This window comes from Carcharhinus amblyrhynchos, chromosome 1 (genome assembly GCF_965287045.1).
Source record: "Carcharhinus amblyrhynchos chromosome 1, sCarAmb.v2.hapA, whole genome shotgun sequence".
Taxonomy (NCBI): domain Eukaryota; kingdom Metazoa; phylum Chordata; class Chondrichthyes; order Carcharhiniformes; family Carcharhinidae; genus Carcharhinus; species Carcharhinus amblyrhynchos.
This window is the reverse complement of record NC_137324.1, coordinates 154,397,757-154,423,965: the sequence shown is the minus strand read 5'-3', so window position 1 is coordinate 154,423,965 and position 26,209 is coordinate 154,397,757. Positions and strand designations below refer to the sequence as shown.

Below are 26,209 nucleotides of genomic sequence, written 5' to 3'. Positions count from 1 at the left end.
TGCTCTCTGGAGTTTAGAAAAATGAGAGGTGATATCATTGAGATGTACAAGATTCTGAAGAGGCTTGACAGGGTGGGCACTGAGTGTTTGTTTTCCCTTTACCGAATCTGAAACACTTGAGCACAGTTTCTGGGTAAAGTGCCAGTCATTTAGGACTGTGATAAAGAGAAACATTTTCACTGCAAAGATTGTGAATCTTTGGAATTCTCTACCTCGGAGGTTGTGGATGCTCCATTATTGACTATACTTCAGGTTGATCTTAAACTTACTGATCTGCTAAGGAACCAATGGATAGCTTGAGGAAAAGGTGCAAAAGAAAAGTGGAGACAAGATCAGTTATGATACTGAATAGCAAAGCTGACTTTTTAAAATTCATTTTTGTCTTGGCTAGGCCAGCATTTATCGCCAATCCCTAGTTGCTCTCAGGAGTGGCTTGCTCGGCCATTTCGGAGCCAACCATATTGCTATGGGTCGGGACTCACGTGTAGCCCACGCCAGATAAAGACAGATGGTTCAACAATCGTTTCATGGTCATCATTAGACTTTTAATTCCAGGTGTTTTATTGAGTTTAAATTTCTACCACCTGCTGTGGTAGGATTTGAACCCGGGTCCCCAGAACATTACCCTGGGTCGTTGGATTACTAGTCTGGTGACAATGTCATTGAACCACCACTTCCCCAATACCACTGTGCCTCTGCTTCTAGGGGTGTGTGTGTGGTGGGGGTGGGGGGGGCAGTCTTTTTATGGTGGTCTAATTTTTAATGTGACAAAAACATTAAGCAAATGGAAATTGGCCTTGAGAAAAATTTATAAGCATGACAGTAAAAAAGAAAAGCACTGTTGGAAGCTTTTGTTTAGGAAAGAAATTCTAGAGTGCTTATTTACAACACTGAATAAATGTTTACTTCACTATGTAGCAGAGAAGGAAGTATTTTAAACATCTGTATACAGAAACCATGGAGAGAAGTTAAATGTTTCTGATTCTGTATTTTCTGGTGCCCTGAAGGATGATTGATTGGCTGTCCTGGCCGTTAGCTCAGCATGTCGAGACATGGGTGATTGCGCTGCTCAAAGGATTGGCTTCAGTCCAGAAGTTCACTATCCTCATAGATGTCACTTTGCTTAAGATCGAACAGGTAAATTGGGGGGCGGGGGGGAATAAACCAAATGCAGCTATTCCATATAAAGAACAGAACATGGAAATGACAGTTCCAGATGTGACTGCATGAATACTAATGTTAGACAGCTATTTATACAGAACAGCATGGTTAAGAGTAAATTATGTCTGTTACGCTTTCACACCTCCAATGAAAATAATAAATCTTCAGATTTAAAGATCATTTCAAGGAAACTGCCTTGTTGAAATCTCAGCATGGAAACACTTTTTGCTGTTAAAACCACCTGTTACATTAATTACATGGAAGGTTACAGTATTAACGGTATCAACATTTAGGGTAATACAGAAAACGTGAAAGAAGATGAAATATAGCGTTTCCAGGGTTTCAATAAAGCAGAACAATGAGTGTTGTGACATAGCAATTAAAGTACTTTATATTCCCCCTCCCCAGCCCTAATCTACTGATACCCGAGTCCATCTCATGTCATTGAAAGCAGTTTTCCTACACTACTCAGTGAGTTAAACCATTTTCTAACCTCAGCGTTATTTTGAATAATTGTGAAGCCACGCGACCATTAAGCACGCATGATAGCAGCAGGAGTGTGTCAGTTGTAATCTATTTGCCCTGAGAGGACACACTATCTAATATCCTTTTTAACCTTGCATTTGTTTGTTTGCTCCAGGGTCAGAATTTATTGTACATGATGCGCTGCTCATTCTGTGCCTACGGCTGCTGATAATATGAATAAATTGTCTTGGCTGCAATCCTGAAACACTGCTTTGTTTGTAAATCACCGAGCTCATAGCTGTTTGGTAGAAGCCTTGTGTATTTAAAAATGAGGGGCCTTGCAGTAACAGTAACTTGAGGATTTAATTGGGCATCACGAAAATTTGTTTATGTTTTTGCTTTATTTCTTTGTCCCATAAGATCAAGGTCTCAGCATTAAGGAACTGGGAAAATTTCCAAAGATGATTGCCCATTTTGATTTTTTTTTCCTTTCCAATTACTTTTTCTAAAAAAAATCATTTGTAGATCAGCATCTCCCAAGATAGCAAATGCAACAAAAAAATACAGCATTTATAGAGTTGAGCTCACCAATTGCAAATTAAAGTTAATATGGGTAACTTTGGTTGTGGATCGGGTGGTGATAAAACACCATGTGCATTGGCTAGTCTCTAATGCTGAGATTCCATCTTTGGTCTGCACTGAGGTAGCTGATCTGGGCTGGGCAGTGGTAGAGACTCTTTACTCAGCCTTAGTGTCCCTAGATCATGAAACTGAAGATTGACTTGAGCCTGTGCTCTTGATTGCTACAGATGTCATCTTCTAAAAGTGCAAGTGTGAGAGAACCTGAGGGTTTATCTGGTTCAGCTGTGCCTACTGTGCAAACTTGCACATGAGTAATGACTACTTGCTGACATTCTGAAGAATGACTTGACACCCCACGGATCCAAGTAAAGGTTTGAGGTCCACAGAACTGTGTCCAGAGTAAACAAATTAGTGGGAAAATCATTATTTCATAGCTACTTAATGGTGAATATATTTTCTGTGTTAGGTATTCCATCGTCTCTGGTATCCAATTGTGCGGCCTGGTGCTTTGACTGTACTTTCCCACATGCTGCTCAGTTTTCAGCATTCTCCTGAAGCCTTTCATTTAGTAAGTTATTCTACTTGTACTGTTCAGAAAAGAAACACGTTCTGTGCTGGTTAATACCTTTGCTTTCTGTGTGATTCTCTTCTAAGTAAAACTTTAGAAAATATTTATAAGATTATTTGTGTGAGCAGCAAGAAAGAAATATAACAACACATTAAACTAGTCAAAATGAAGAACATTTGCTATTTCTTTACTGGTTTCATTATGAGCATTAACCATTCTTGTTTCTTTGAGTTAATGTTCTTTCAAAACTCAATGCAAGATTCTGAAACGTGGTACACTAAATAAGGAGCAGTCAAAAGAATACGAAGAGAGATTTGTCAAAGGGTTTATTAATGTTAAGTAATTGAGCAAGCTAAATACAATTTAAATTTGACATTGCTAAATGTATTGCAAGTGGGTGCAGTGAAGGAGACAGAGTAGAATCGTAGAATAGCTACAGTGCAAGGAGGCTATTAGGCCCATTGAATCTGCACCATCTCTTTGACAGAGTATCTTACCCAGGCTCTATCCCCCTAACTCCACATATTTACCATGGCTAAACCCATCTAACCTACACATCTTGGGACAAAAAGGGACAATTTAGCATGGCCAGTCCACTCAACAACCTGCACGTCTTTGGAGTGTGGGAGGAAACCCACACAGGCATGAGGAGAATGTACAAACTCTGCACAGATCATCACCCAAGGTTGGAATTGAACCCAGGCCCCTGGTGCTGTGAGGCAACAATGCTAACCACTCTGCCACCATGTCACCCCAAATAATCTAACTGTCAAGATATTGAAGGTATTTTATTTTCAAAGTGCTGGATTATATACAGCAAGAGCAATAAAATATGGAACAGATTATGCTACAAGACTATAGCGAGATCTCTGACCACATTTTTGACATTGTGCTAAGCTCTGGTAGGTGATACCACAAAAGAAAAATACCATTTTCAACTTGGGAGACATTTGGGATACAATGACAGGTATTACTGAGTGCAAAGTGGCAAATAACAAGATTGACTCCAAATACAAAGGAGATGAGCATTCTGGAAAGATTAGACATGGCCATGTTCTACCTTTTATAGGCGGGAGGTGGATAAAGGGAAATTTTGTTGAACTACATGAAATATTAAATAGTGCAGAAACAACAAAATATGAGTGCTACTTCAGGGTAATCAGGAGTGTCAGATTAAAGGACAGCATTAAAATGAGTGAAAAGTAAATTTAAAAACCAGTTTTGAGGAGGGATTTATTCAGTCATGTATATTTGGAATAATCAGCCGTATCAAATCATAGAAACAGACATCAGCGAGGTGTCAAAATACGGTCAAATGCTGTAATTGAAGTGCTAGTATATAAAGGATGAGTATGAGTCTTATTTCATCCTTGTTTTTTTTTTAAACTGTTCACTGTACTCTTCAAAAAGTCACCTTACAAAATTATGCAATAAGAACAACTTAGGGAGAAACAGAGCAGGAGCTTCAGTATTTGCAAAGAGAAAAAAAATCAGATTAACACTTTGGTTGTAATCCTTTGTCAAAATTTTAACTTCTTAAAACTATTTGTTTCTTTCTCTAAATATTCTCCTATTAGAAATAATAAGTGTAAAAATAATACGTGGCTTCTCACTTTAGAGTTTCTCAATGTTTGACTTGTTAATGTCGCCAGGTTTTTGAGTACAGTGACTATTTTGTCAGTAATTGTTCTGCACCAGCATGACACAAAGACAGTGTTAAATAGCTGTGAATAAATTGATCTCAGATTTGCAGTCAATGAATTGCTTCACGTTTACAATTCACCCACTATTAATGAAATTACATTGCAGCAAACTCCCAAAGAAAATTTAGGCAGCACAATGGTTAGCACTGCTGCCTCACACCACCAGGGACTTGGGTTCAATTCCGAACTTGGTGACTGCCTGTGGTGTTTGCATATTCTCCCTGTGTCTGAGTGGGTTTCCTCCCACGCTCCAAAGATGTGCAGATTGAATGGATTGGCCATAATAGATTGCTGCTTGGTGTCCAGAGATGTGTAGGTTGGGTGGATTGGCCATGCTAGGTTGCCCCTTAGAGCCTCGGGATGTGTATGTTGAGGGGAGGGATGGAAATTAGGGAGTTAGGTGCATGGGGTTATGGAGATAGGGCATGGGTGGGGTGGGGTGGTCTGTTGGAGAGTTAATGCCAAATTGATAGGTCAAATGGCTTCCTTCTGCACTGAAAGGATTCTAAGAAAAAATATCTGTTCCACTCGGAGTTGAATGCAGCTTAATGTTCTTGGAGTGGATGGTGTTTCGTTACAGGGCTGTCCCTTCATCATAAAAAAAGAAAGATCTCTGAGCTGACTGTTAGAAACAAGACATTTATGACCTTGTCAGCATGGGAAATTTCCCCTTTGCTGCTGCAATATCTAAGGATCAAGCTCAATGTGATTCTCCACTTTGTTCCCTCCCTATGTTTAAGATTGGGTTTATTGTAGGTGATGACAAGCCTGGCTGGGTGCAGCAGAGTGTGAACATGGGTATAAGCAGTAAGGCCCAATGTGATCTGAAACAGTGAAGTTCAGAAGCTGAGAGAAGTGGGTAGGCCAAGGTTAGCAGCGGGCCTGTAGGGATTGGGACCTGATAACCTTGAAACTGAGGGGATATGAATTAAGTGTTATGGCGAGCCACCTAAGACAAAAAAGGGCAAACAGGATCAAACATCAGGAATGCTTTGAGCGCCAGTGGAAAAGTCACAATAACTCCAGGAAATGGCAATCCTGGCCACATTTCAGTCAATTACTTTGGAGTTACGGTTTCCAATCTACAAATAACACTATTGAGATTTGGAACTGGAGAGCAGTGTCAGAATACTTTCAGACAAGATAGCATCGGAATTAGGGTAGATATAAACCTTCCGAGAAACATTGTTGGAGAGCAGGACAAGGTGTTGGAGCCAAGTTTATGGATTTGACTTTTATTAGTTTTTTTTGATGTTGTGAATATATGTACTATGATGCGTGAATGGCTAACAAGCGAACAGTATCATACCGCTGATGGTATAACAAATGTTAAATTGGAAGTCAGGACTCTGTGTAATATGATTAGATAACAAAAGGAGCAACTAACAAACTTAACCAATTAGAAAATAACAAACTCAAGTCACAATGTGCCAACGTTACATTGCCATAAACAAGCAATATATATATGAGATTTTATATGTGTAACTCCATGAACTGATCTGTTCACAGATTGTTCCTCACATTGTAAAGCTAGTTCAGTTCCTGAAAGATGAAGATTCGCCGACTGGCAAAATATTCCTGATGCAGCTGACTGAGTTGGTGCATTGTATGATGTATCAGTATTCTGGGTTCCCTGATCTCTATGAACCTATTCTAGAGGCCATCAAGGTAAGAATTCAAGAACTAATTACAGGAGACCATTTGTGATGTGATTTTATTTGACGCTGTGGTTGCCCACCCCCACCCCAAGACCACCGTCTTTGTCTAAGAAAGAAGCTCCAGCCAATCAGATTGGGATTGCCACCCACTGCTGGGATTACAGGCAGTTCTATCCTGCCGAGTAAATCCGGGGTGGGGTTCTAGGGGAGCGAGTGGGGGTACTGGCTTCGAGAGTTTGGGGGAGAGGGTTAACGGGAAGAAATGGCCTTTGTCGGGGGGTTGGGAGGCACGTACCTCCAATGAGCCCAGTGGGCCCACAAAAACTTCACCTTTGGCAAACATGACTCTGCACAGCCAAAGCTGCTGGGCTTTTCATCTAGTGTGCCCCCCCCCGCCCCAAGCTATGGATAAAGTACCAGTAATGGTGGAATGAGTCCCTTAAGTGGCCATTAATTGGTCACTCGAGCCTCAACAGGCCGAAGGGTAGGTCTTCGACGCCTCTGCCATCCCACCTAAAATTTAAGACAGGTCAGGGCAGGCGGTAGGAAGGCTAGATTTTAGATGGCCGGCCACCCACCTTTGCCTACCTTCAAACCTGGTGGCAGGCGAGTGTAAAATCTAGCCCCTGACTTCAGTTTCTGAGATTTTAGTTTGTTTTGTGTTTATAAAAGTAGGTCACAACCAAATCAACTTTCAGCTTCATGAAAGGCAATGGAAATTAATGGCAGTTATTCAAGCATTTATCCATTCTAACTGTGACTCGAGTTTGGCCAGCTAAAGGCTGTTATGTAATTCCTTGAGTTGCAAATTGGGAGTTCATTAAAATCCAAGAATCACATCCCCTGTTTAACTTCTTTTCCGTCTGTGAGATGCAATAGTTGCAATTATATATTCCCTACGTTGCCTGTGATAACCCCCATTCAAATCTCTCAGCACCTCAACCGTATAGTGGTAAGCAACATCCATGCCTCATAAAGGCCAGGCATTGACCTCTCCAACAAGAGTGAATTTAACCATCTTCCCTTGACACTCAGTGGCATTACCATTGCTGAGTTTCTCAGTATCAACATCCTAAGGATTAGCATTGACCAGAAACTGAACTGGACCAGCCACATAAATACTGTGGCTACAACAGCAGGGCAGAGGCTGGGAATTCTGTGGCAAGTAACTCACCTCCTGACTCCCCAAAGCCTGTCCACCATCTACAAGGCACGAGTCAGGAGTGTGATGCAGTGTTCAGCTAAATAAAGACAGTTCCAACAACACTCAAGAAACTCAACACCATCCAAGACAAAGAGCCCACTTGACTGGCCACTCATATACCACCAGAAACATTCACTATCGTCACTCCCAGTGCATGGTGACACCACACACAAGATGCACTGCAGCAACTTACCAAAGCTCCTTTGACTGAACATTCCAAACTCCGAAGCTTTATCCCCTCCAACCCACTCACCATCCAGACTTGGAATGACATTGCCGTTCTTTTACTGTTGCTGGGTCAAAATCCTGGAACTCCCTTCCTAATATCACGTGGGTGTCCCTATATCACTCGGAAGATAGCAGTTCAAGGAAACAACTCACTGCTAGCTTCTCCAGGGCAATTTGGGATGTCAGTAAATGCTGGCCTCGCCAGCAGTGCCCCCATCACATGAAAGATTTTTAAGAAATACAGAAACGATCTTGATTATATCTAATATGTAATGATCGTTAGACTATGATGACAACCTAATCATCACTGACATTGTAATCATTCCTCAGAAAATTAGGTAATATTCCATATTGTATGTCTAATTATAAACAAATTTATAATTGCTGTAATTAAGTTTCAAGTTATAGAATCCCTACAGCAGAGGAGGAGGCCCTTCGGCCCATTGAGTCTGTACCAACCACAATCCCACCCAGACCCTATTCCCATAACTCCACAGTAGGGTCAGTTTAGCATGACCAATCAACCTAACCCACACTTCTTTGGACTGTGGGAAGAAACCAGGGCACCCGGAGGAAACCCACAGAGACACAGAGAAAATGCAAACTCCACACAGACAGTGACCGAGGGTCCCTGGTGCTGTGAGGTAGCAGTGCTAACCACTTTGCCACCATATGCTCAAGCACTGCGCTTGTTCCTCCTTAAATCAGTATTCGTCATATACAAAGTGAGTGGCACCGATACACTATGACCAACATGTTTATTTGTTAGCAAACACCACTAGCTATCGGAGTGCTGCTCCTTCGTCAGGTGAATGCGAGTTCTTTCTATGCCCTGTTTGTGAAAAAATCTCCCACTCACCTGATGAAGGAGTAGCGCTCCGAAAGCTAGTGGCGTTTACTCCCAAATAAACCTGTTGGACTTTAACCTGGTGTTGTAAGACTTCCTACTGTATTTACCCCAGTCCAATGCTGGCATCTCCACATCAACACTATGACCTTGCCATCTCTTTTCAAACGTTTACTTGGCTTAACTTTTGTTTACTCATTTTCATCCAATTGTTCCTCTTGCCACTGTTATTATACATACATGGCTTTTTGAGACAAATGTTTAGCTTGAACATAAGAAATAGGAGCAGGAGTAGGCCATCTAGCCCTTCGAGCCTGCCCCGCCATTCAATAAGATCATGGCTGATCTGAAGTGGCTCAGCTCCACTTTCCCGCTTTCTCCCCATAACCCTTAATCCCCTTGCCTACCAAAAACCTATCTACCCGTGTCTTAAATATATTTAGCGAGGTAGCCTCCACCACTTCAACGGGCAGAGAATTCCAGAGATTCACCACCCTTTGAGTGAAGAAGTTCCTCCTCAACTCCGTTCTAAGCTGCCCCCCCTTATCTTGAGGCTGTGCCCTCTAGTCCTGCTGTCCTTTCTGAGCGGGAAGAACCTCTCCACCTCTACCCTATCCATCACTTTCATCATCTTATACGTCTCAATAAGATCCCCCCTCATCCTTCTAAACTCTAACGAGTACAAGCCCAGTCTATTCAGCCTCTCTTCATAGCTCAACCCCCTCAACTCCGGTATCAGCCTAGTGAACCTCCTCTGCACTCCCTCCAAGGCCAAAATATCCTTGCGCAAGTGCGGTGACCAAAACTGCACACAGTACTCCAGCTGCGGCCTCACCAATGCCCTGTACAGTTGCAGCAAGACCTCCCTACTTTTATATTCAATCCCCCTCGCTATGAAGGCCAGCATCCCATTTGCTTTCCTGACCACCTGCTGCACCTGTAGGCTGGGTTTTTGCGACTCATGCACAAGGACCCCCAGGTCCCTCTGCACCGTAGCATGCTGCAGCTTTTCGCCCTGTAAGTAGTAGTCCTTCCTACTATTATTCCTGCCAAAGTGGATAAACTCACACTTGCCAACATTGTATTCCATCTGCCAGGTCCTTGCCCACTCGCTCAGCCTATCTAGATCCCTCTGCAGACTTTCTACACCCTCAGCACAATTTGCTGTTCCACTTATCTTTGTGTCATCAGCAAATTTCAACACCTTACACTCGGTTCCCTTCTCCAGATCATCTGTATAAATGGTAAATAGCTGAGGCCCCAGCACCGATCCCTGCGGCACTCCACTAGTCACCAACCGCCAATCCGAACAGCACCAATTAACACCCACTCTCTGCCTCCTATTTGACAGCCAATCCTCTATCCACACTAACACCCTACCCCCAACTCCATGCCCCCTAACCTTCTGTAACAACCTTTTGTGCGGCACCTTATCAAACGCCTTCTGAAAATCGAGAAACACCACATCCACCGGTTCCCCTCTGTCTACCGCACTAGACACATCCTCATAGAATTCCAATAAATTCGTCAGACACGACTTCCCCTTAACAAATCCATGCTGTGTCTGCTCTATCAAACGATTCTTCTCAAGATGCCTCGCTATTTCCTCTTGGATGACGGATTCAAGCATTTTTCCTACAACAGACGTTAAACTAACCGGCCTATAATTCCCTGCCTTTTGCCTGCTACCCTTTTTAAACAGCGGCGTAACATTAGCCGTTTTCCAATCTTCCGGCACTTCCCCGGAATCCAGCAAGGTTTGGAAAATAATCACTAAGGCACATATTGCACAATTAACGTTTTTGAGTAGTTTAAATTCACCCATTCCCGTCATCTCACTACCTGTTTATGACGGTGCATCAGCTGATGCCAAATTGCCAGATCGGAGACTGTTTCCACCAAACACCCTGCCCGCTTTCTCTCTCTCTCTCTTCCCCCCGGCCCAAAAGGAGCCAAAAGGTATTTTTATCATTCTGTTCGGATGCAAGCAGCTGATGATCTACCTTCATATCAGTAGGTTTGCACCAAGGTGGGTTGTTTTGAGTGGTGAGTAAATGGTAAACAGAAGGGGGTGTGGATTTTTAGCCAGAAGTTCAGTGGTCAACTTTTACAAGAGGCCGACTATTACTACAGTATATTTGATCTTCTTTAGTGTTGATCTGTTGTCCAGGAATTGACATTTGTGCAGAATCTGTGACTTTGTCATATAGTGAAAGTCAAGACTACATATACATCAGCAGAAAACTAAATATAAATTTGTGTTTGTAGGATTTGCCAAAACCCTGTGAAGAAAAGATGAAGATGACGCTGAATCAAAGTGCGTGGACATCACAGTCAAATTCTTTGGCATCTTGTTTGTCAAGGCTTTCAGGAAAATCTGAAACTGGAAAAACTGGGTTGATAAACCTGGGCAATACGTGCTACATGAACAGTGTCATTCAAGCATTATTTATGGCTACAGAGTAAGTTGTGGAATTTGCTTCAGTGTCACATAGAAATGAAGGTTATAATACTTAACTGTACTAAGTTTGGCCCAATTGTAACTTGTTAACATAATGTGGACTCCATGAGGAGATTCAGGACCCAGTTATATTATCATTTTTGCACAATGCAAAAATATTTTGGATTAGTCTTCATGTCATAGTTAGAGAAGAGTCAGTTGGATCCCTTGCTTGAGACCATCTTGCAATAGATTGATTCCTATTGGATGCAGGATTAGAATGTTTTTAAATGTTCAGGAGGACTATTAGGCTTCCTCGATATTCTAGAACGTTCTCACTGCCCTTGACCAGTAAGAAGTCTCACAACACCAGGTTAAAGTCCAACAGGTTTATTTGGTAGCACCAGCTTTCAGAGCGCTGATCCTTCACCGGGTGAGTGATGCTGGCAGCTCCACATCATGACTGCCTTTTAAGCCACAGAAGAGAGCAGGTGCTCTCACCTTGCAGTTTTCTACCTTATAAAAATTAGTTGCACATGATCCCAGCCTGAGTTAATGGGACAGTGATGCCATTACTGGGCTAGCAGTAATCCAGACACCCGGAGGAGTGCTCTGGAATCATGAGTTCAATCTGATGGAATTTAAATTCAATTAATAAATCTGGAATGAAATGCTATGAATAAAATCATAAAACTGCTGGGTCATTGTAAAAGTGATGTGGAGGTGCTGGCGTTGGACTGGGGTAAACACAGTAAGAAGTCTCACAACACCAGGTTAAAATCCTGTTGTTGTAAAAGCCCAGTTCAGTAATGTTCTACAGAGAAGATAACCTGCTATGCTACACCTACATGTGATTCCAGACCAGCTGCAGTGTGATTTAGCCTTGACTGCTCTCTGATCCCAAGCAAGCCACACTGTTGTATCCAGCTGATCACCACCTGCTTTAGGGTGGCACAGTGGTTGGCACTGCTGCCTCATAGTGCCCGGAACTCAGGTTCAATTGTGGTCTCGGGTAGCTGTCGGTCTGGAATTGCACATTCTTCCCATGTCTGCGTGGGTTTCTTCCAGGTGCTCCAGTTTCCTCCCATACTCCAAAAACATGGAGGTTAGGTTGATTGGCCATGCTAAATTGCCCATTAGTGTCGGGGGATTAGCAGGGTAAATATGTGGGGTTATAGGATAAAGCCTGGATGGGATTATTGTCAGTGCAGGCTCAATGGGCCAAATGGTCTCCTTATGCATTGTAGAGATCCCATGATTCTATTCTATGATTAAGTGTGATTTGGGATGGGCAATAAACACTGCCTTTGTGGCAAAACTTGGTTCCCAAGAATGGATACTTTTTAAAAAAGACGTGCAGGTAGAACACTGAGCTGTCCACCACCATGAATCTCGGTTCTCAAGACACTGGTTTGATATTGCTAACTGTTGTATTACTGCAAGAATGTGGTATCGATGAACATTCATGAGAACTAGTTGAACTTCTCTATGAGAAACTTTAATAATTCTGTAAAAGTAGTACTTACTCCTTTTGAAGGGGGCACATTTCGGCAATTAGCTTTATTTCTTAAATTATCTCACAATTCCTCCAGTTTCAGAAGATCTGTTTTATCGCTGAATCTAAATGGAGCTCGCTCTTTGATGAGAAAACTGCAACTTCTTTTCGCTTTTTTGGCTCATACTCAGGTACTGTTCTTTTTTTTAAAAAAAATACTCTTTCATGAAGTGTTGCAATTCAGCCTGATGGGTAAACATTGGGTGCTTTTCTCCAGTGACTGCTCATTTAGAAACCTTTGTGGTCATGAGTTCTTCAATTTTGGCTGGGGAAATTGATATGACAACTTTTGTGACATGAGCAAGATTTTGTTTCACCGTTAATGCTGAACCTGCAAATGTGCAGAAAAAGAAAAAAATGATTATTGTTTAAACACTGGTAGAAATTGTTGCCGTTAAATTAAGAATTGAATTTTGTGTTTTGATGCTCACCTTTGAAACTTCTTGCACAGAAATATTTAAAATTGACACTTCAGTTGGCCAAATGTTAAGATTGACATTTCCATATTTGCTCTAGTTGAGTTTATGCATTTGTAAAATGTATTTGCAAATTTACTTGCTGTCTTTTTTAAAAAAGAGCCAAAATGTAAGAAAAGTAGCAGCATTTCTGGATATTTGGTTTCCAAGCATTTCAGTCGATGTAAAATAATCTGTAATGGTGTAACTACCCGCCAGGTTCACTAATGCCCTTTAGGTAAGGAAATCTGTTGTCCTTACCTGGCCAGGCCTACATGTGACTCCAGATCCACAGCAATGTGGTTGTCTCTTAATTGGGCAACAACGAATAGGCAATTAATGCTGGCTAGCCAGCGACGCCCATGTCCTGCAATTGAATTGAAAGAAATACAGTGTTGTTTCCTTCACTGTACCAACAGAGAGCAGCATATGCTCCACAGAGCTTCTTTGAAGAATCAAGACCACCGTGGTTCACCCCTGGATCCCAGCAAGACTGTTCAGAATATCTCAGGTTCCTCTTGGATAGGTAAGCAGTATTCTTTTCTGGTAACCCTGGTTCTATAATTAATATTGTAAACTTGATCACTTGTCACCTTCTTTATGTGACAAGCATGTTAAGCGAATGGAATGGTACACTGTTGCTGGTGGATCAGGTTCCATGTGGTGTCAGGCAGAGTAACAAGTCTTCCATATCCTAATGCTGCACTTATCCAATGCAACCTGGAGGTGACAGTGTTCCAATGAGCTTGCAGCCTCGTACTGCTTAATGGTAAATGTCAAGGGGTTGGGAGAGATGCTGTTTCAACAAAATGACTTGCATAGACACTAGAAGCAGGGAGTAGGCCACTCAGCCCTTGGAGCCCCCTCCAACATTCATTGTGATCATAGCTGATCATCAAATTCAAAACCCTGATTCCCCCCTTCCTCCGCCATATCCCTTGATCCCTTTAGCCCCAAGAACTATATCTAATTTCTTCTTGAAATCAGACAGCTTTTTGGGAACTTGCCAGTGGTGTTCCCGTGCATCAGCTGCCCTTGTCCTTTCAGGTGCTAGAGGTCACAGATTTGGAAGGTGCTATCAAAAGAGCCTTGGTGAGTTGCTGCACAGTATCTTACAGATGATATGCACTGCTGCCACTGACAAGTGTGACGCTCTCCCACTCTCTCACACAATCTCCCACTCTCTCGTGCACGCACAGTTCGGCCCATATGCTGAGATCCTGCACTGGGGCTTGAACCCATGGCTTTTTGGCTCGGGTTATAGTCATTGAACCTTTTTGTTCAGTCTGAGTAATTGTAATGAATATGAGAGTTAGCAATTTTGGTTATGTTAGCTGAGAGGGTTGTGGAATGCTTAGCAGAAGATGGAAGCAGTTTCCCTGCCTGATTTCTCACTCTGCAGGAAAGGCAGATAACGGCTGGGCAAATTGACGCCATCCCCTCCCAAAGTTTTCCACTTCCCGACTGAACCATCCATTTCCAGCTGGGACTTCTGATTCCAGCTGACACAGAAATGGGCCACCGCAATCTCTCCAGGTTCAGTCCAGTGAGCACAGGGGAGTTGAAAAGAGAGAACAACATCTCTCTCTTCCCACCGCCCCCCCCACACCCCATATTTAATGAATGCAGGTTACTGAGTGGATGAGTGAGTGGGCACTTGGTTGGCAGGGGAGGTAGTCGGATTGAGTTGGGTCACATCAGGTGGACAGTTGGGTCAGGGGTTTGGTCAGGGTGTACTTAGTCGAAGGGGGGTGGGGGTATAGTATTATCAGCTCAAGCGGAAGTTGAGGGGGGAAAGAGCTGACAATGTAAACAGAACGGTGCAATTTTAAAGCAGTCGCAGCAGGAATGGAGAATAAAGGAATTCATGTATATAAATCTCTGAAGGTAGCAAGACAAGCTGATAAAGCTGTTTTATAAATATGGAGAATCGCTGGCTCGTAAATCAAGGTCTTGAGCTGGATTTTGTGGGAGGGCAGATGGTGAAGTGTCACTGTTCACTGCCATTATTGACTGCAGAGTCAGCGTGTCTGGCATGCGTGGAAATCCTGAAGTTGCAGACTGTCGTTAAAGGCTCCAACATCACCCAGACACAATTGGAGTTGCAAGTCATTGAAATCAGCAGGAATTTTAACAGCCGCACATTTCAGTTAGAATCCCATAAAACATTACACTTCATTCAGTCAGGTGGAAGTAGATTTTTAACGGCAGTGATCAACAGAATATGATGAACAATAGGCAGAATATTTATTTAATTACGTTGTACTGTTAAATGGAATATCTTTAAAAGCTAGTTTTTTTTTCACAATGTTGTAGCTTCTACATTCATCCCATGTCCCAATCTTTAATTCTCTCCTGTGCAAAAGTTTTTCTTTGAAAGCAATTTTATTTTTGTTTTCTGTTCGTGTGTCTGCGATAAGTCCCTTCATGAGGCCGGCTGCTTGGACAGCCTGATGCCATCCATCACTCCAGCTCTACCCTGTGCATGGCTAGTAAAGAACTGCTGTCTGTTGCTGTACACTGCACAGCAACTGAGATGAAATCCTCACCAGCAAAATCACTAAAAAAACAAGCTTTAGTTTGAGATTAGCATCTAATGCTTCCCCACTGACTGCAAACTCTGGGCTCTTGAGTCCATAAGCAAGGAAACTGTGCTTAATCTTCCCAGATCTCTGCTTAGGGACTTGGCAGGGTAGACGCTGGGAAGATGTTTCTCACTTTGTGGGGAATTTAGAACGAGGGGCCACAGATTAAACATAAGGGATCTCCCATTTAAGACAGCAGTTGAGAAATTTCTTCTCTTGGATTGGTTTCTCTTTGAAGTTCTCTTCCCCAGAGAACAGTGAAGGCTGGGTCATTGAATATGTTGGTGGCTGAATGGCCTACTCCTACTCCTACTTATATTTCTATTAGACCTAAGCTGAAGTATTCTATCCAATTCTGGGCACTGTACTTTAGGAAAGATGTCAAGACCTTGGAGAGTGTGCAAGGGCGATTGACTACAATGAAAGCAGGAGTGATTCAGGAGGCAGTGGCCTAGTGGTATTATCACTAGACTATTAATCCAGAAACTTAGCTAATGTTCTGAGGACCCGAGTTCAAATCCTGCCATGGCAGATGGTGGGCTTTGAATTCATTACAAAAAGAATCTGGAATTAAGAATCTACTGATGACCATGAAACCATTGTCGATTGTTGGAAAAACCCATCTGGTTCACTGATGTCCTTTAGGGAAGGAAATCTGTCACCCTTACCTGGTCTGGTCTACATGCAACTCCAGAGCCACAGCAAGGTGGTTGACTTGCAGTTGCTCTCCTGAGATAGCCTTCAGCTCACCACCACCTCGAGGGCAACAAGGGATGGGCAATAAATGCTGGCCAGCCAGCAATGCCGATATCCCGTGAATGAATAAAAAGGAGGAGCCAGAGTGATTTAGAGAGACTGGAAAAGCTGGGTTTGTTATCGGATGAGAAAGTAAGAGATTTATTTGAGATATTTAAAATTGAGGTGTTTTGATGGAGTAAATAAGGAGAAACCTTTTCCACTGATTGCAGAGCTGATAACTACAGGACGGCAATTGAAGATAACTTAAAAGAAGTAGGGGTGGGATGCGGAGAATTTTATGTATTGGGGTGGTATGATCTGGAATACACTACCGTAAAGGGTGGTGGAAACAGATTTGACAATAACTTTCAAAGGAGAATTGGATATATACCAGAACAGGGACAAACAAAATCTAGGGCTATGAAGAAAGAACAAGAGAGAGAGATTAATTGTACACTTTCTTTTTCAAAAAGAGCTGCACAAGTACAGTAGACCAAATAATAATGACGTGTGCTGTAAAATGCCACATATTCATAATGCCTACAGGGATTCCTTGCAGCTGAACTGTATATACCTTGCAAGCCTTCATTAAGTCTGCGCAAAAGAAAGTGGAGCACTTTTGGGGAGGGCATGGGAGAAGGAATCTCGTGTTGGGTTGGGGAATATCCTGAGAGGAGGTTAGTCTGAGAAGGAGGTGGGGGGTTTCTTTGAGGGGTTGTGGGGGGAGGTCGATCTGGGCCTTTACAATAGTTACCCAAGAGGTTTTAATTCCTCGAACACGAAAACAGAAAGTGCTGGAAAAACTCAGCAAGTCTGATCAGATCTGTGGAGGGAGAATAAAGCCAACGTTTCAAGTCAAGGTGAGCCTTCCTCTGAGGAACTTTAGCTCTATTCTCTTTCCTTTTTCTCTCTCTCTCTCTCTCTCTCCACAGATGCTGTCAGACCTGCTGAGCTTTTCCAGCTTTTTGCGTTTTTTGTCAGATTTCCAGCATCCGCAGTATTTTGCCTTTTTATCTTAGTGTTTAATTCCTGAGCTTTCTATGATGGACTTGTAAACAAATCCAAAACATGTTTGGTAGAAAATTACCGTGCGTCTTTTAAATCCCACCCTTTTGCCCAGTAAACCTCCCTTCGTTTCCTCTTCTTCTCCCTCCAGGCTACACGAAGAAGAGAAGACTTGCCGAATCCTTCACGCGGATTCCCCCTGTGGCAGCTCGGCCCGTGACGGCGGCTCTCGAGAGCATCCCGAGGAGGCGCCGCCCGTCTCTGAAGCAAACCCGTCACGGAACGATGATGGGAAAACGCTGATAGAGAAGATGTTTGGGGGGAAGCTGCAGACCACAATCCACTGTCTAAACTGCAAGAGCACCTCGCAGAAGCAGGAGGCTTTCACTGACCTTTCCCTAGCCTTCCCGCCGTGCCTCGAAGACGTTGTAGAAGCGGGACCCACACCGTTGCTCGCCCCGGCGGATTACGAAAGCACGGTGCCTCACTGTCGCCCCGCCGTCATCGCTGATGCTCTGCGCGGTGAGCCTCCTGCAATTCACGGCCTCCAGGTGGAAGAAATCGGACACGGGCCGGAGATGGTGGGTGACGTGCTGCAAACGTTTCCGTTGCCGCCCATCGCTTCTGCCGATTCCTGTGGCCTGCCGGTGCCCTCCGATAAACTGGTCACGGTCCACAGCAATAAGGCCATCGAGCAGAATGACAAGACCAAGTCTGTCCCCCACCTGATCAATTATTTTCTGGCCCCTGAGATTCTCAATGGAGAGAACAAGTATTACTGTGAAAAGTGTGCCTCGCTGCAGAACGCGCAGAAGGTGATGCAGGTGGTCGACGAACCTGAATACCTCATTCTCACCCTCCTGAGATTTTCATACGACTCCAAGAGTCACATCAGGCGGAAGATTCTGGATGATGTGGCACTTCCTCTGGTCTTGCAGTTGCCAGTCGAAAAGACTCCCTCAAAATCACCAGCGCTCAGCCAACCCTTGCTGTCTGACTCGCCTGAAAACCTGCCTAAAAAATTGAAATCCTCCGGCCCGGTGGACTCGAGTGATTCACAGCCCGTATCCTATCTCCTCTCGTCTATCGTGGTGCATTCCGGAATGTCGTCCGAGAGCGGGCACTATTACTGCTATGCCAGAAACACCACTTCCGGATCTGTGGGTCAGTTGTGCTACAAGACTAACCTCGCAGGTCTGGCCTCCTCTCAGGGCTGCGCAACGGATAACAATGACTGCAAAACGTCGGTCATTTGGCACGACCCGAACTGCAAAGAGACGTCAAAGGAGTGGTTTCTGTTCAATGACAGCAGAGTGACTTTCACGTCCTTCCAGTCAGTCCAGAATGTCACCAGCAGGTTCCCTAAGGACACGGCATATGTCTTGTTTTACAGGAAGCAGAGTGCTAATTGTGGAGTCTACCCGAGTACGATAAACGGACTGTGGGTAAATGGGGAGCCCCCATTGCAGAAGGAACTCCTGGATGCGATTACTAAAGACAACAAACTTTACCTGCAGGTATTTTCCCAGTGAATTTTTGTGCTCTTGAAAGTGGGAACAAAATATTATCAAATTTCATACATCGTGTTGGCAGCAAACACAACTAGGTCCACCATAAAACTCCACCTACTTTGATAATTTCATGAGAAGAGCACCTTCCTTTCCAGTGCCACAGTGGTTAGCACCGCTGCCTCGCAGCGCCAGGGACCTGGATTCAATTCCTGGCTTGGGCCACTGTTCTGGAGTTTGCACATTTCTCCCTGTGTCTGCATGACTTTCCTCCAGGTGCTCCAATTTCCTCCCACAGTAGGAAAGATGTGCTAGTGAGGTGCATTGGCATGCTGGGTTCTCCCTCAGTGTACCTGAACAGGCACCGGCATGTGGCGATTAGGGGATTTTCACAGTAACTCCATTGCAGAGTTAATATAAGCCTACTTGTGACACTGATAAATAAACTTAAACTTACAACGGGACTGATTGCCATTGTGACTACTGTTTTGGAACATTCATCAAAATAAAAGTTGAGCTGTTCAATTGAAAGACTTTATTCCTGCTTGTATATGGTGGTGGGGCTGGGGAAAAAAGAGAAATTGACTTTTTAACTTTGCTTCCTGCAGGAACAAGAGCTAAACGCCCGTACCAGAGCATTGCAAGCATCCTCGACTACATGTTCCTTTCGTCCTCGCGGTTTTGATGATAGTGATCCACCAGGGAGTTGCGGCCCAAGCGGCGGTGGTGGAGGAGGAAGTGGTGGCTTTAACACTATTAGCCGGCTTGTCTTCTGAGACTCCTTCAATCAGGGCAATAGTTTTTCTCTTTTCCCTTTTCCTCCTGCTGATAAATGGGGAAATTATGTCACCTATCTCTCTCTATGGGTCAGAATCTGTTGGTGAAATCTCGAGATGCCTCCAACTGTTTCTGTTTTGTTTTCCCAGACCACTTGGCGTTTTGAGGAAAAATTGATGTGTACTAACGCCCATTTCCTTGTTAATCCCTAAAGTGGGGAAAAAAGATGAGAAAAACACTCACGATTGCAATAATTTTTAATGTTTATAGGTTTCTTAACCTTGCAGCTGAATTTCACCCTAACTACATTTGCATGTTTGGATGAGTTTTGTAAATAAGACATTCAGCATTGTAATGTGTATTTGTATAAAGGCTGTAAATACATTAAGTGAACTTTAAAACCCACAACTAATCAAAATATGGAGTTGGTAATTTTTTTAAATTGCCATATTTCTATTATTGCATTTCTTTGTTATTTTTGAATGTGCAAACATCTTGCAGTTTCAGGGAGCAGTGTTTGTTAACAGATTTGAATAGTCATTTTGTTTGTTTTTTGTGCAACGGTGCATGTGTGCCTTGAGGTCAGTATAGTCGAGGCATGTCAAGGATGCAAGAACAATATTTGAGAGTTATATTTTCAAACTTTTTATTTGAAAATGCACATCCTTGGGAGGGGGAGGAGAATTATTTATATGGTTGTCACAGATGTAACTTAACATCTTAAATCTTGTTTACGTTTTGAAGTTTCTAAGAAATCCTACCATCACTTGAAGAGATGAGATTAATTGCACATATATACTAAATATAAAAGGTTAACCAAGTGTTTGCCCCTGTGTGAAGTTCCTGGCTGATGCAGTGATTTAACTACTGAATAATTCCAAGCATTGTCAATATGTTGAGAATTGTTCACGGCATTGCTTGGACTACAGTGCTAACAGAACATACTATAGAACTGAATATTTATAAATATTTAAATTTATAGGACATATGATTAGGAAACGAACAACTTACTGTTGCCTGTTATTCAATAACATCTTTTCACTAAATTATTGTTTTTTTTAATTTTAGAAATACACTGCAATACTTTAGGATGTAACTTTTTTGAAAAAATGTAAACAATTTTCTAAATTATTTTCAAATTCATTTAGAGACTAGCAATGATTAGTGACTGATCATTATCAGTTTTGTTTTGTGCCAGTTTGCGTTCAGTTGATAACTAATATCAAACACTGCAGGTGCAGCAGAACTATTCATTCTATTTTGTATGGCTTTTTCTCTTTTGTTTTTTGGCTTATTTTTAAAATAGCTTCATCAGTTTGATTTCCTTTTCCCCAGCTATTTTTGTAAAATCTTTATCTTGCAAATGTTAATATGTGCAGTTTTTATTTTGTCATGCCCATTTTGTATCACAGGGCCTTGAACAATAAAACAGAACTGCTTGTTACATTCTCTTTGGGTTTCTTCATCTCAGATCACTTTCATGGATAAGTCTTTGCACACTTCATGGTAGCATTTATCGCATGCCCTAGCTGTGTGTTAAACTTAATTTCAGGAAGTGCCAAACTAAATTGACACTTGTTTGTGGCATAACATTAACGCACAATTCATGAGAACATTAGGAACAAGGAGCAGAAATAGGCAAATTCAGACTATTGAGCTTGCTTCGCCATTCAATCAGATCATGGCTAATCTCTTCCCAGTCTCAGAGCCACCTCCCCACCTGTCCCCCATTTCCCTTTATCCCTATTTTTATTGAAAAAGATATATATACATCTCCTTCTTGAAACCATTCAAAAATTTAGACTCCACCGTACTATGGGGTGGCGAGTTCCACAAATTCACTTGCCTCTGTAAGAAGTAGTTCCTCCTCATCTCAGTTTTAAATCTGCTGCCTCTCAAACTATACCTGTGACCTCTTGCTCCAGATTGCCTCATAAGAGGAAGCATTTGGTCTACATTATTTAGATTATCAACCCTTTTTAAAATTTTATACACCTCAATCAGATCCCCTCCCATCTTTCTAAACTCCAGCGAGTATAAGTTTGTGTTGTTGAATAGCAGTGATGTAGATGTTTAGGGAGGGAATTACAGAGCCTAACTCAAAGGCAGCTTACGAATGACTCCCAATTGTTCAGCTATTGAGTGCACAAGAAGCCAGGATTGGAGGAATGCAAACGTTTTAAAGGCTTGTTGGGTCGGAAGATGTTGCAGAGGTCGGGAATAGTGAGGCTATAGACAGACTTGAAAACAAGGATAACGGTTTTATCAGATAGAGGAGCCAATGTACATCAGCGAACACATGGGTGCTTGGGTGAAAAACACGGTGTACGTTAAATACAGGCAGCAAAATTTAGGTTGAGCAGCAGATAAGAGGCCAGCCAGGGGGGGCATTGGATCAATAAAAGGTAGCAACAGCATAATGGAGTGTTTCAGCAGTGATGAACTGAGACAGGGTCAGGCTCCAATCATGTTACAGGGGTGAAGACAAACAATCTTAATGTCCCTGTGTAACTGAGAGATGCAAACAAAAAATAGGGAAACTATACACAAGATAGAAAATTATTTTAACACTTCCTTGTTTGGTCTCAACGATCATGTTTGATACAAGGAATAACAAACATTGTTCAGAAAAAAAGTGTGCATTTTCCAAAAACAGCAGGGGGAGCCACCCATCCATGTACAATCAATTTTCAAACTGAAAGAAATTGTGTCAATGCAATTATCTCTCAAATCACAAAAATTTAATAACAATTATAATTTAAAATAAGAATGTTATTGTGGTCTGAATCTGAACTTCCCCACTACCTACAATGATGGCCATGAACACTGGTTGAAGACATTCCTGGTGCTTTGAGCAAGGAATATTCTGACCACATGATTATGTGACCATAAAACAGCCAATACAATGGCTATTACACAATTACATTCGCCTTGTTTGGTCCCTGAAGTTGTGTTTTTCTGCTTGTGGTTTAGAGTCAGTGTCTGTTGTGCAATAAGTTCTCAAATAGGAAGTCGTCGGGGAGAAGGGAGAGGGCGAACTGTGTCGTGGACAGGAATGATTCAAAGGTGGAGAAATTAGAAGAGGTGAAAGGAATGTTGATTCCACTGGTAACTAATAGCAACTCACTGAAATTATACAACTAAACAATAATAGTGGTGACATCCAGATTCCCCTTCCAACCAACAATAATACCATACAATAATCTACTGCTTATGCAACTGATATCTTTTTATTCATACATGGGATGTGGGCATCACTAGCTGGGCCAGCGTTTATGTACATCCCTAATTACCCTTGAACTGAAGCTATTCCAGAAGGCATTTAAGAGTCAACCATATTGCTGTGTTTCTGCAGTTGCATGTACGCCAGACCAGGTAAAGTTGGCAGATTTCCTTCCCTAAAGAATATTTGTGAACCAGCTTTTTAAAAAAAACATCAACAGTGATTATCCTTAGACTTTTACTTCCAGATTTTTATTAAATTCAAATTTCACCATCTGCTTTGCTGGGATTTGAACAGGCATGCCCAGAGTGCTACCCTCGGTCTCTGAATTACTCATCCTGTGACAATAAACCACTTCCTTCCCAGGTACGATGTCCTAATAGCCTATGTCTACCTAGTAATAACCCAAAACCCATTGATAGTCACCCTGGAACCATTGCCAGAATCTCCCTAGATTGTGGAAGGCTCCTGTTGAAGTGCATGGATGTGGGTAAGGTTTCCTGGCTACATTTTCCTGGAGGTGGGATTTGGGGAAGGGGGGGTGCTAGGAAGCAGTTGTGTGACTGGTTTCCTGCCCCCCAAGCTGAGTAACCAACTCAATATGAATACCCAATTCATTGGTTAGAAGTTGATAAAAGCCAGTTGGGATTTTCCAGTCAGCCTCCATATCCCCATCAGTGGCAGTGTACAACACCACAGCCTCCCTCCAGGGGCAGACAGAGTGGCCAGCACTCCAGGCAGGTTTGGAGGCATTCCCTGCCTGCCTGGATTCAGCTACAGCCACGGTTCCCTTGTGCTGGGCTTCCTCAATCACAGTAAGCAGTCTCAACACCAGGTTGAAGTCCAACAGGTTTATTTGGAGCACGAGCTTTCAGAGTGTCGCTCCTTCTTTAGGCGAGGGAGGAGCTGTGTTCACAAACATGACATATAGAAACAAACTCAATTTACAAGGTAATGATTAGAATGTGAGTCTTTACAGCTAATCAAGTCTTAAAGGTACAGACAATGTGAATGGAGAGAGGGTTAAGCACAGGTTAAAGTGTGTATTGTCTCTAGCCAGGACAAGTCACAGGGGTTACAGATAGTATGACATGAACCCAAGATCCTGGTTGAGGCCATCCTCATGTGTATAGAACTTGGCAATCAGTTTCTGCTCATCAATTCTGCATCATGTGTTGTGAGGGCTGCCTTGGCGAACACTTACCCAGAGATCAGAGGCTGAATGCCCATGACTGCCAATGGCACAATGGTTAGCCTCATAGCGCCAGGGATTGAGTTCAATTCCCAGCCTGGGTTACTGTAGTATACAGACTTCCTGACTGATACATGGCATGAGCAATTATACTTTTGGTTATCTTACAACTAATTTTCATATATCAATCACAAGTACATATTTGTTCTGAAGTCATTGATATCCATTTACAGATAATAGTTCTAATGACATAATTTATGTCAAATGAATATAGTTAATAAATTACTGTCTCTAAACACTTGACAAGTTGTAATATTCAATATTATAATTACTAATGAAACCTATTTAGCTACACCATCCAAACATCCATGGCTGCTCTAATGGATACCACCTTCTAGCTTATTGAAGTTCCCATTCTCTTGTTCCTTGTTCAGCTTGTGAGTGCAGCACATCTGTAAGTGTGGGAACTGCAGAGAAACAACTTCACAGCAGCTTCCCAGGAGAATTCTGCTGTACTCAATTCACAGGGGAACTCTACTGCATTCAGTGATTTTAACCCCTTCAGCATTAACCATATCACCCTCATCAAACCTCTGTTACTTCATCCAAAAACCTTGTTAGTTAAGTGCATAATAAAGATGCGTAGGTTAGGTGGATTGGCCATGTTAGATTGCCCCTTCATGTCCAAAGTGTATAAATTAGGGGGATTAGCAAGGTAAATATGTGGGGTTACTGGGATAGGGCGAGGGGTAGGCTTGGGTAAGGTGCTCTGTCAGTGTCATGCAGACACCATGGGTCAAATGGAACTGTAGCAATTCTATGGGATTCTACGAATTCTATCCTGGGTTTCTATAATTAATCCACATTGTAAATTGTGTTCTGGATTATTATTCTAATAGCTTTCCAGCCACCAAGGTTAAACTAACTGTCCTGTAGTTGCTGGAATAATCCTTATATCCTTTGTTTAAACAAGAATGTGACAGTTACAATTCTCCAGCCCTTTGCATCACCCGTGCATCTGAGAAGGATTGGAAGATTATGGCCACTGCCTCTGCCATTTTCACCCTTACTTCCCTCAGTATCCTCAGATGTATCTGACCCAGCCCTGATACCCAGTGCAGCCAGCCTTTCTAATACCTCTTCATCAATTTTCAGCCCATGCAGTATCTCAATTAGCTCCACCTGCACTACAATTTTGACAGCATTTTCCTTGGCAAAGGCAGAAGCAAGTACTTCAACCAGGCCCTCTGTTTCTCTGTGTAAATTGTTTGCAACTCTCAATGGCCCTAACCCTCCTTTCCCTAACCTTGTAATATTTATATGTCTATAGGATTCCCTTTTTTGTTGGCTGCCCATTTTTTTTCATGTTGTCTCATTGCTTTGCATTTCTTTTTTAAATTCCTCTCTGAACTTTCTAATTGTAGGCTGGTTCTCACTCGGATTATCAACCTAATGTCTGTCATTTGCACATTTACTTTATCTCAATTCACCCTCTATCTTTTCCATCATCCACAGCACTTTGGCTTATTTGGCCTTACCTCTGCCCTCTTGGGAAGATAACTCTACTGCACCCAAACTATTTCCACTTTTAAGGCAGCCCATTGTTCATTGAAGTTTTTTTATCTGCCAATGTTGGATTCCAGGAAGTGCTGATTCCCATGGCCCTCCTAACACCATACCATGTTCTCTTTCTCTCCCCAGGACACCATTCCCCAATCTCCACTTTTCCCCTTAGTGCCCATTCCCCAGTCGAGCTTTTCACCCGAAATCTCATTCCCCAGCCTCCCTCTCTTCACCTAAACACCCTAAATATTGGGGTTGGGTGTGATTTATAAATACCCTCGGGCAGGTTAGTTTTAATGGGGGGAGATGGGGGAATGATTTATAAAAAATAATGTGTAAGGCAGATTTGGAGAGGTCAATTTCAAAGACAGTGGGGCCACCAGATTTTGGAGTGGGACATTTACTATTGTGGGCTAGGCAGATATTGATGTGATGTAGAAACAGAACATGCAAGAAAATCTCAGACAGCTCAGGCTGCATCTGTGGAAAGAGAAACTGACTGAACATTTCAGATCAAATGGACACTTTTTCTATTCCAAACCATCACCAGCATTTTCTGTTTTCTATTTCAGATTTCTAGCTTCTATGGTATTTTGCTCTGATTTCAGATATTGGGTTGCATAGCACACACCTTATTAAACTGTTCATCCAGCAGTCAGAATACTTTAGTTGCAAGCAATAAAAAAACTAACTTCAGAAAATAAATCAAAGAAAAAGGTTTAGTAAAGAAATTTCATTACTCTAAAACTTGA

General features: G+C 42.4%; 1 protein-coding gene across 3 annotated transcripts in view; it reads left to right on the top strand.

Annotated features, from left to right (window-relative positions):
- Positions 1-20,923, top strand: part of usp38 (ubiquitin specific peptidase 38) — a 31,375-nt gene extending 10,452 nt beyond the window's left edge. For 2 of the 3 annotated variants that reach the window (XM_080193986.1, XM_080193995.1), the window contains exons 4-11: positions 1,008-1,137; positions 2,675-2,776; positions 5,989-6,147; positions 10,685-10,878; positions 12,449-12,542; positions 13,286-13,392; positions 17,346-18,711; positions 19,311-20,923. In XM_080193986.1, coding sequence (XP_080050112.1) covers positions 1,008-1,137; positions 2,675-2,776; positions 5,989-6,147; positions 10,685-10,878; positions 12,449-12,542; positions 13,286-13,392; positions 17,346-18,711; positions 19,311-19,478 — 2,320 coding nt within the window. In that variant the 3' untranslated portion in view covers positions 19,479-20,923. The remainder of the gene's footprint in view (positions 1-1,007; positions 1,138-2,674; positions 2,777-5,988; positions 6,148-10,684; positions 10,879-12,448; positions 12,543-13,285; positions 13,393-17,345; positions 18,712-19,310) is intronic. The other variant, XM_080194001.1, reaches the window with a different exon arrangement.
- Positions 20,924-26,209: the final 5,286 nt, after the last annotated feature.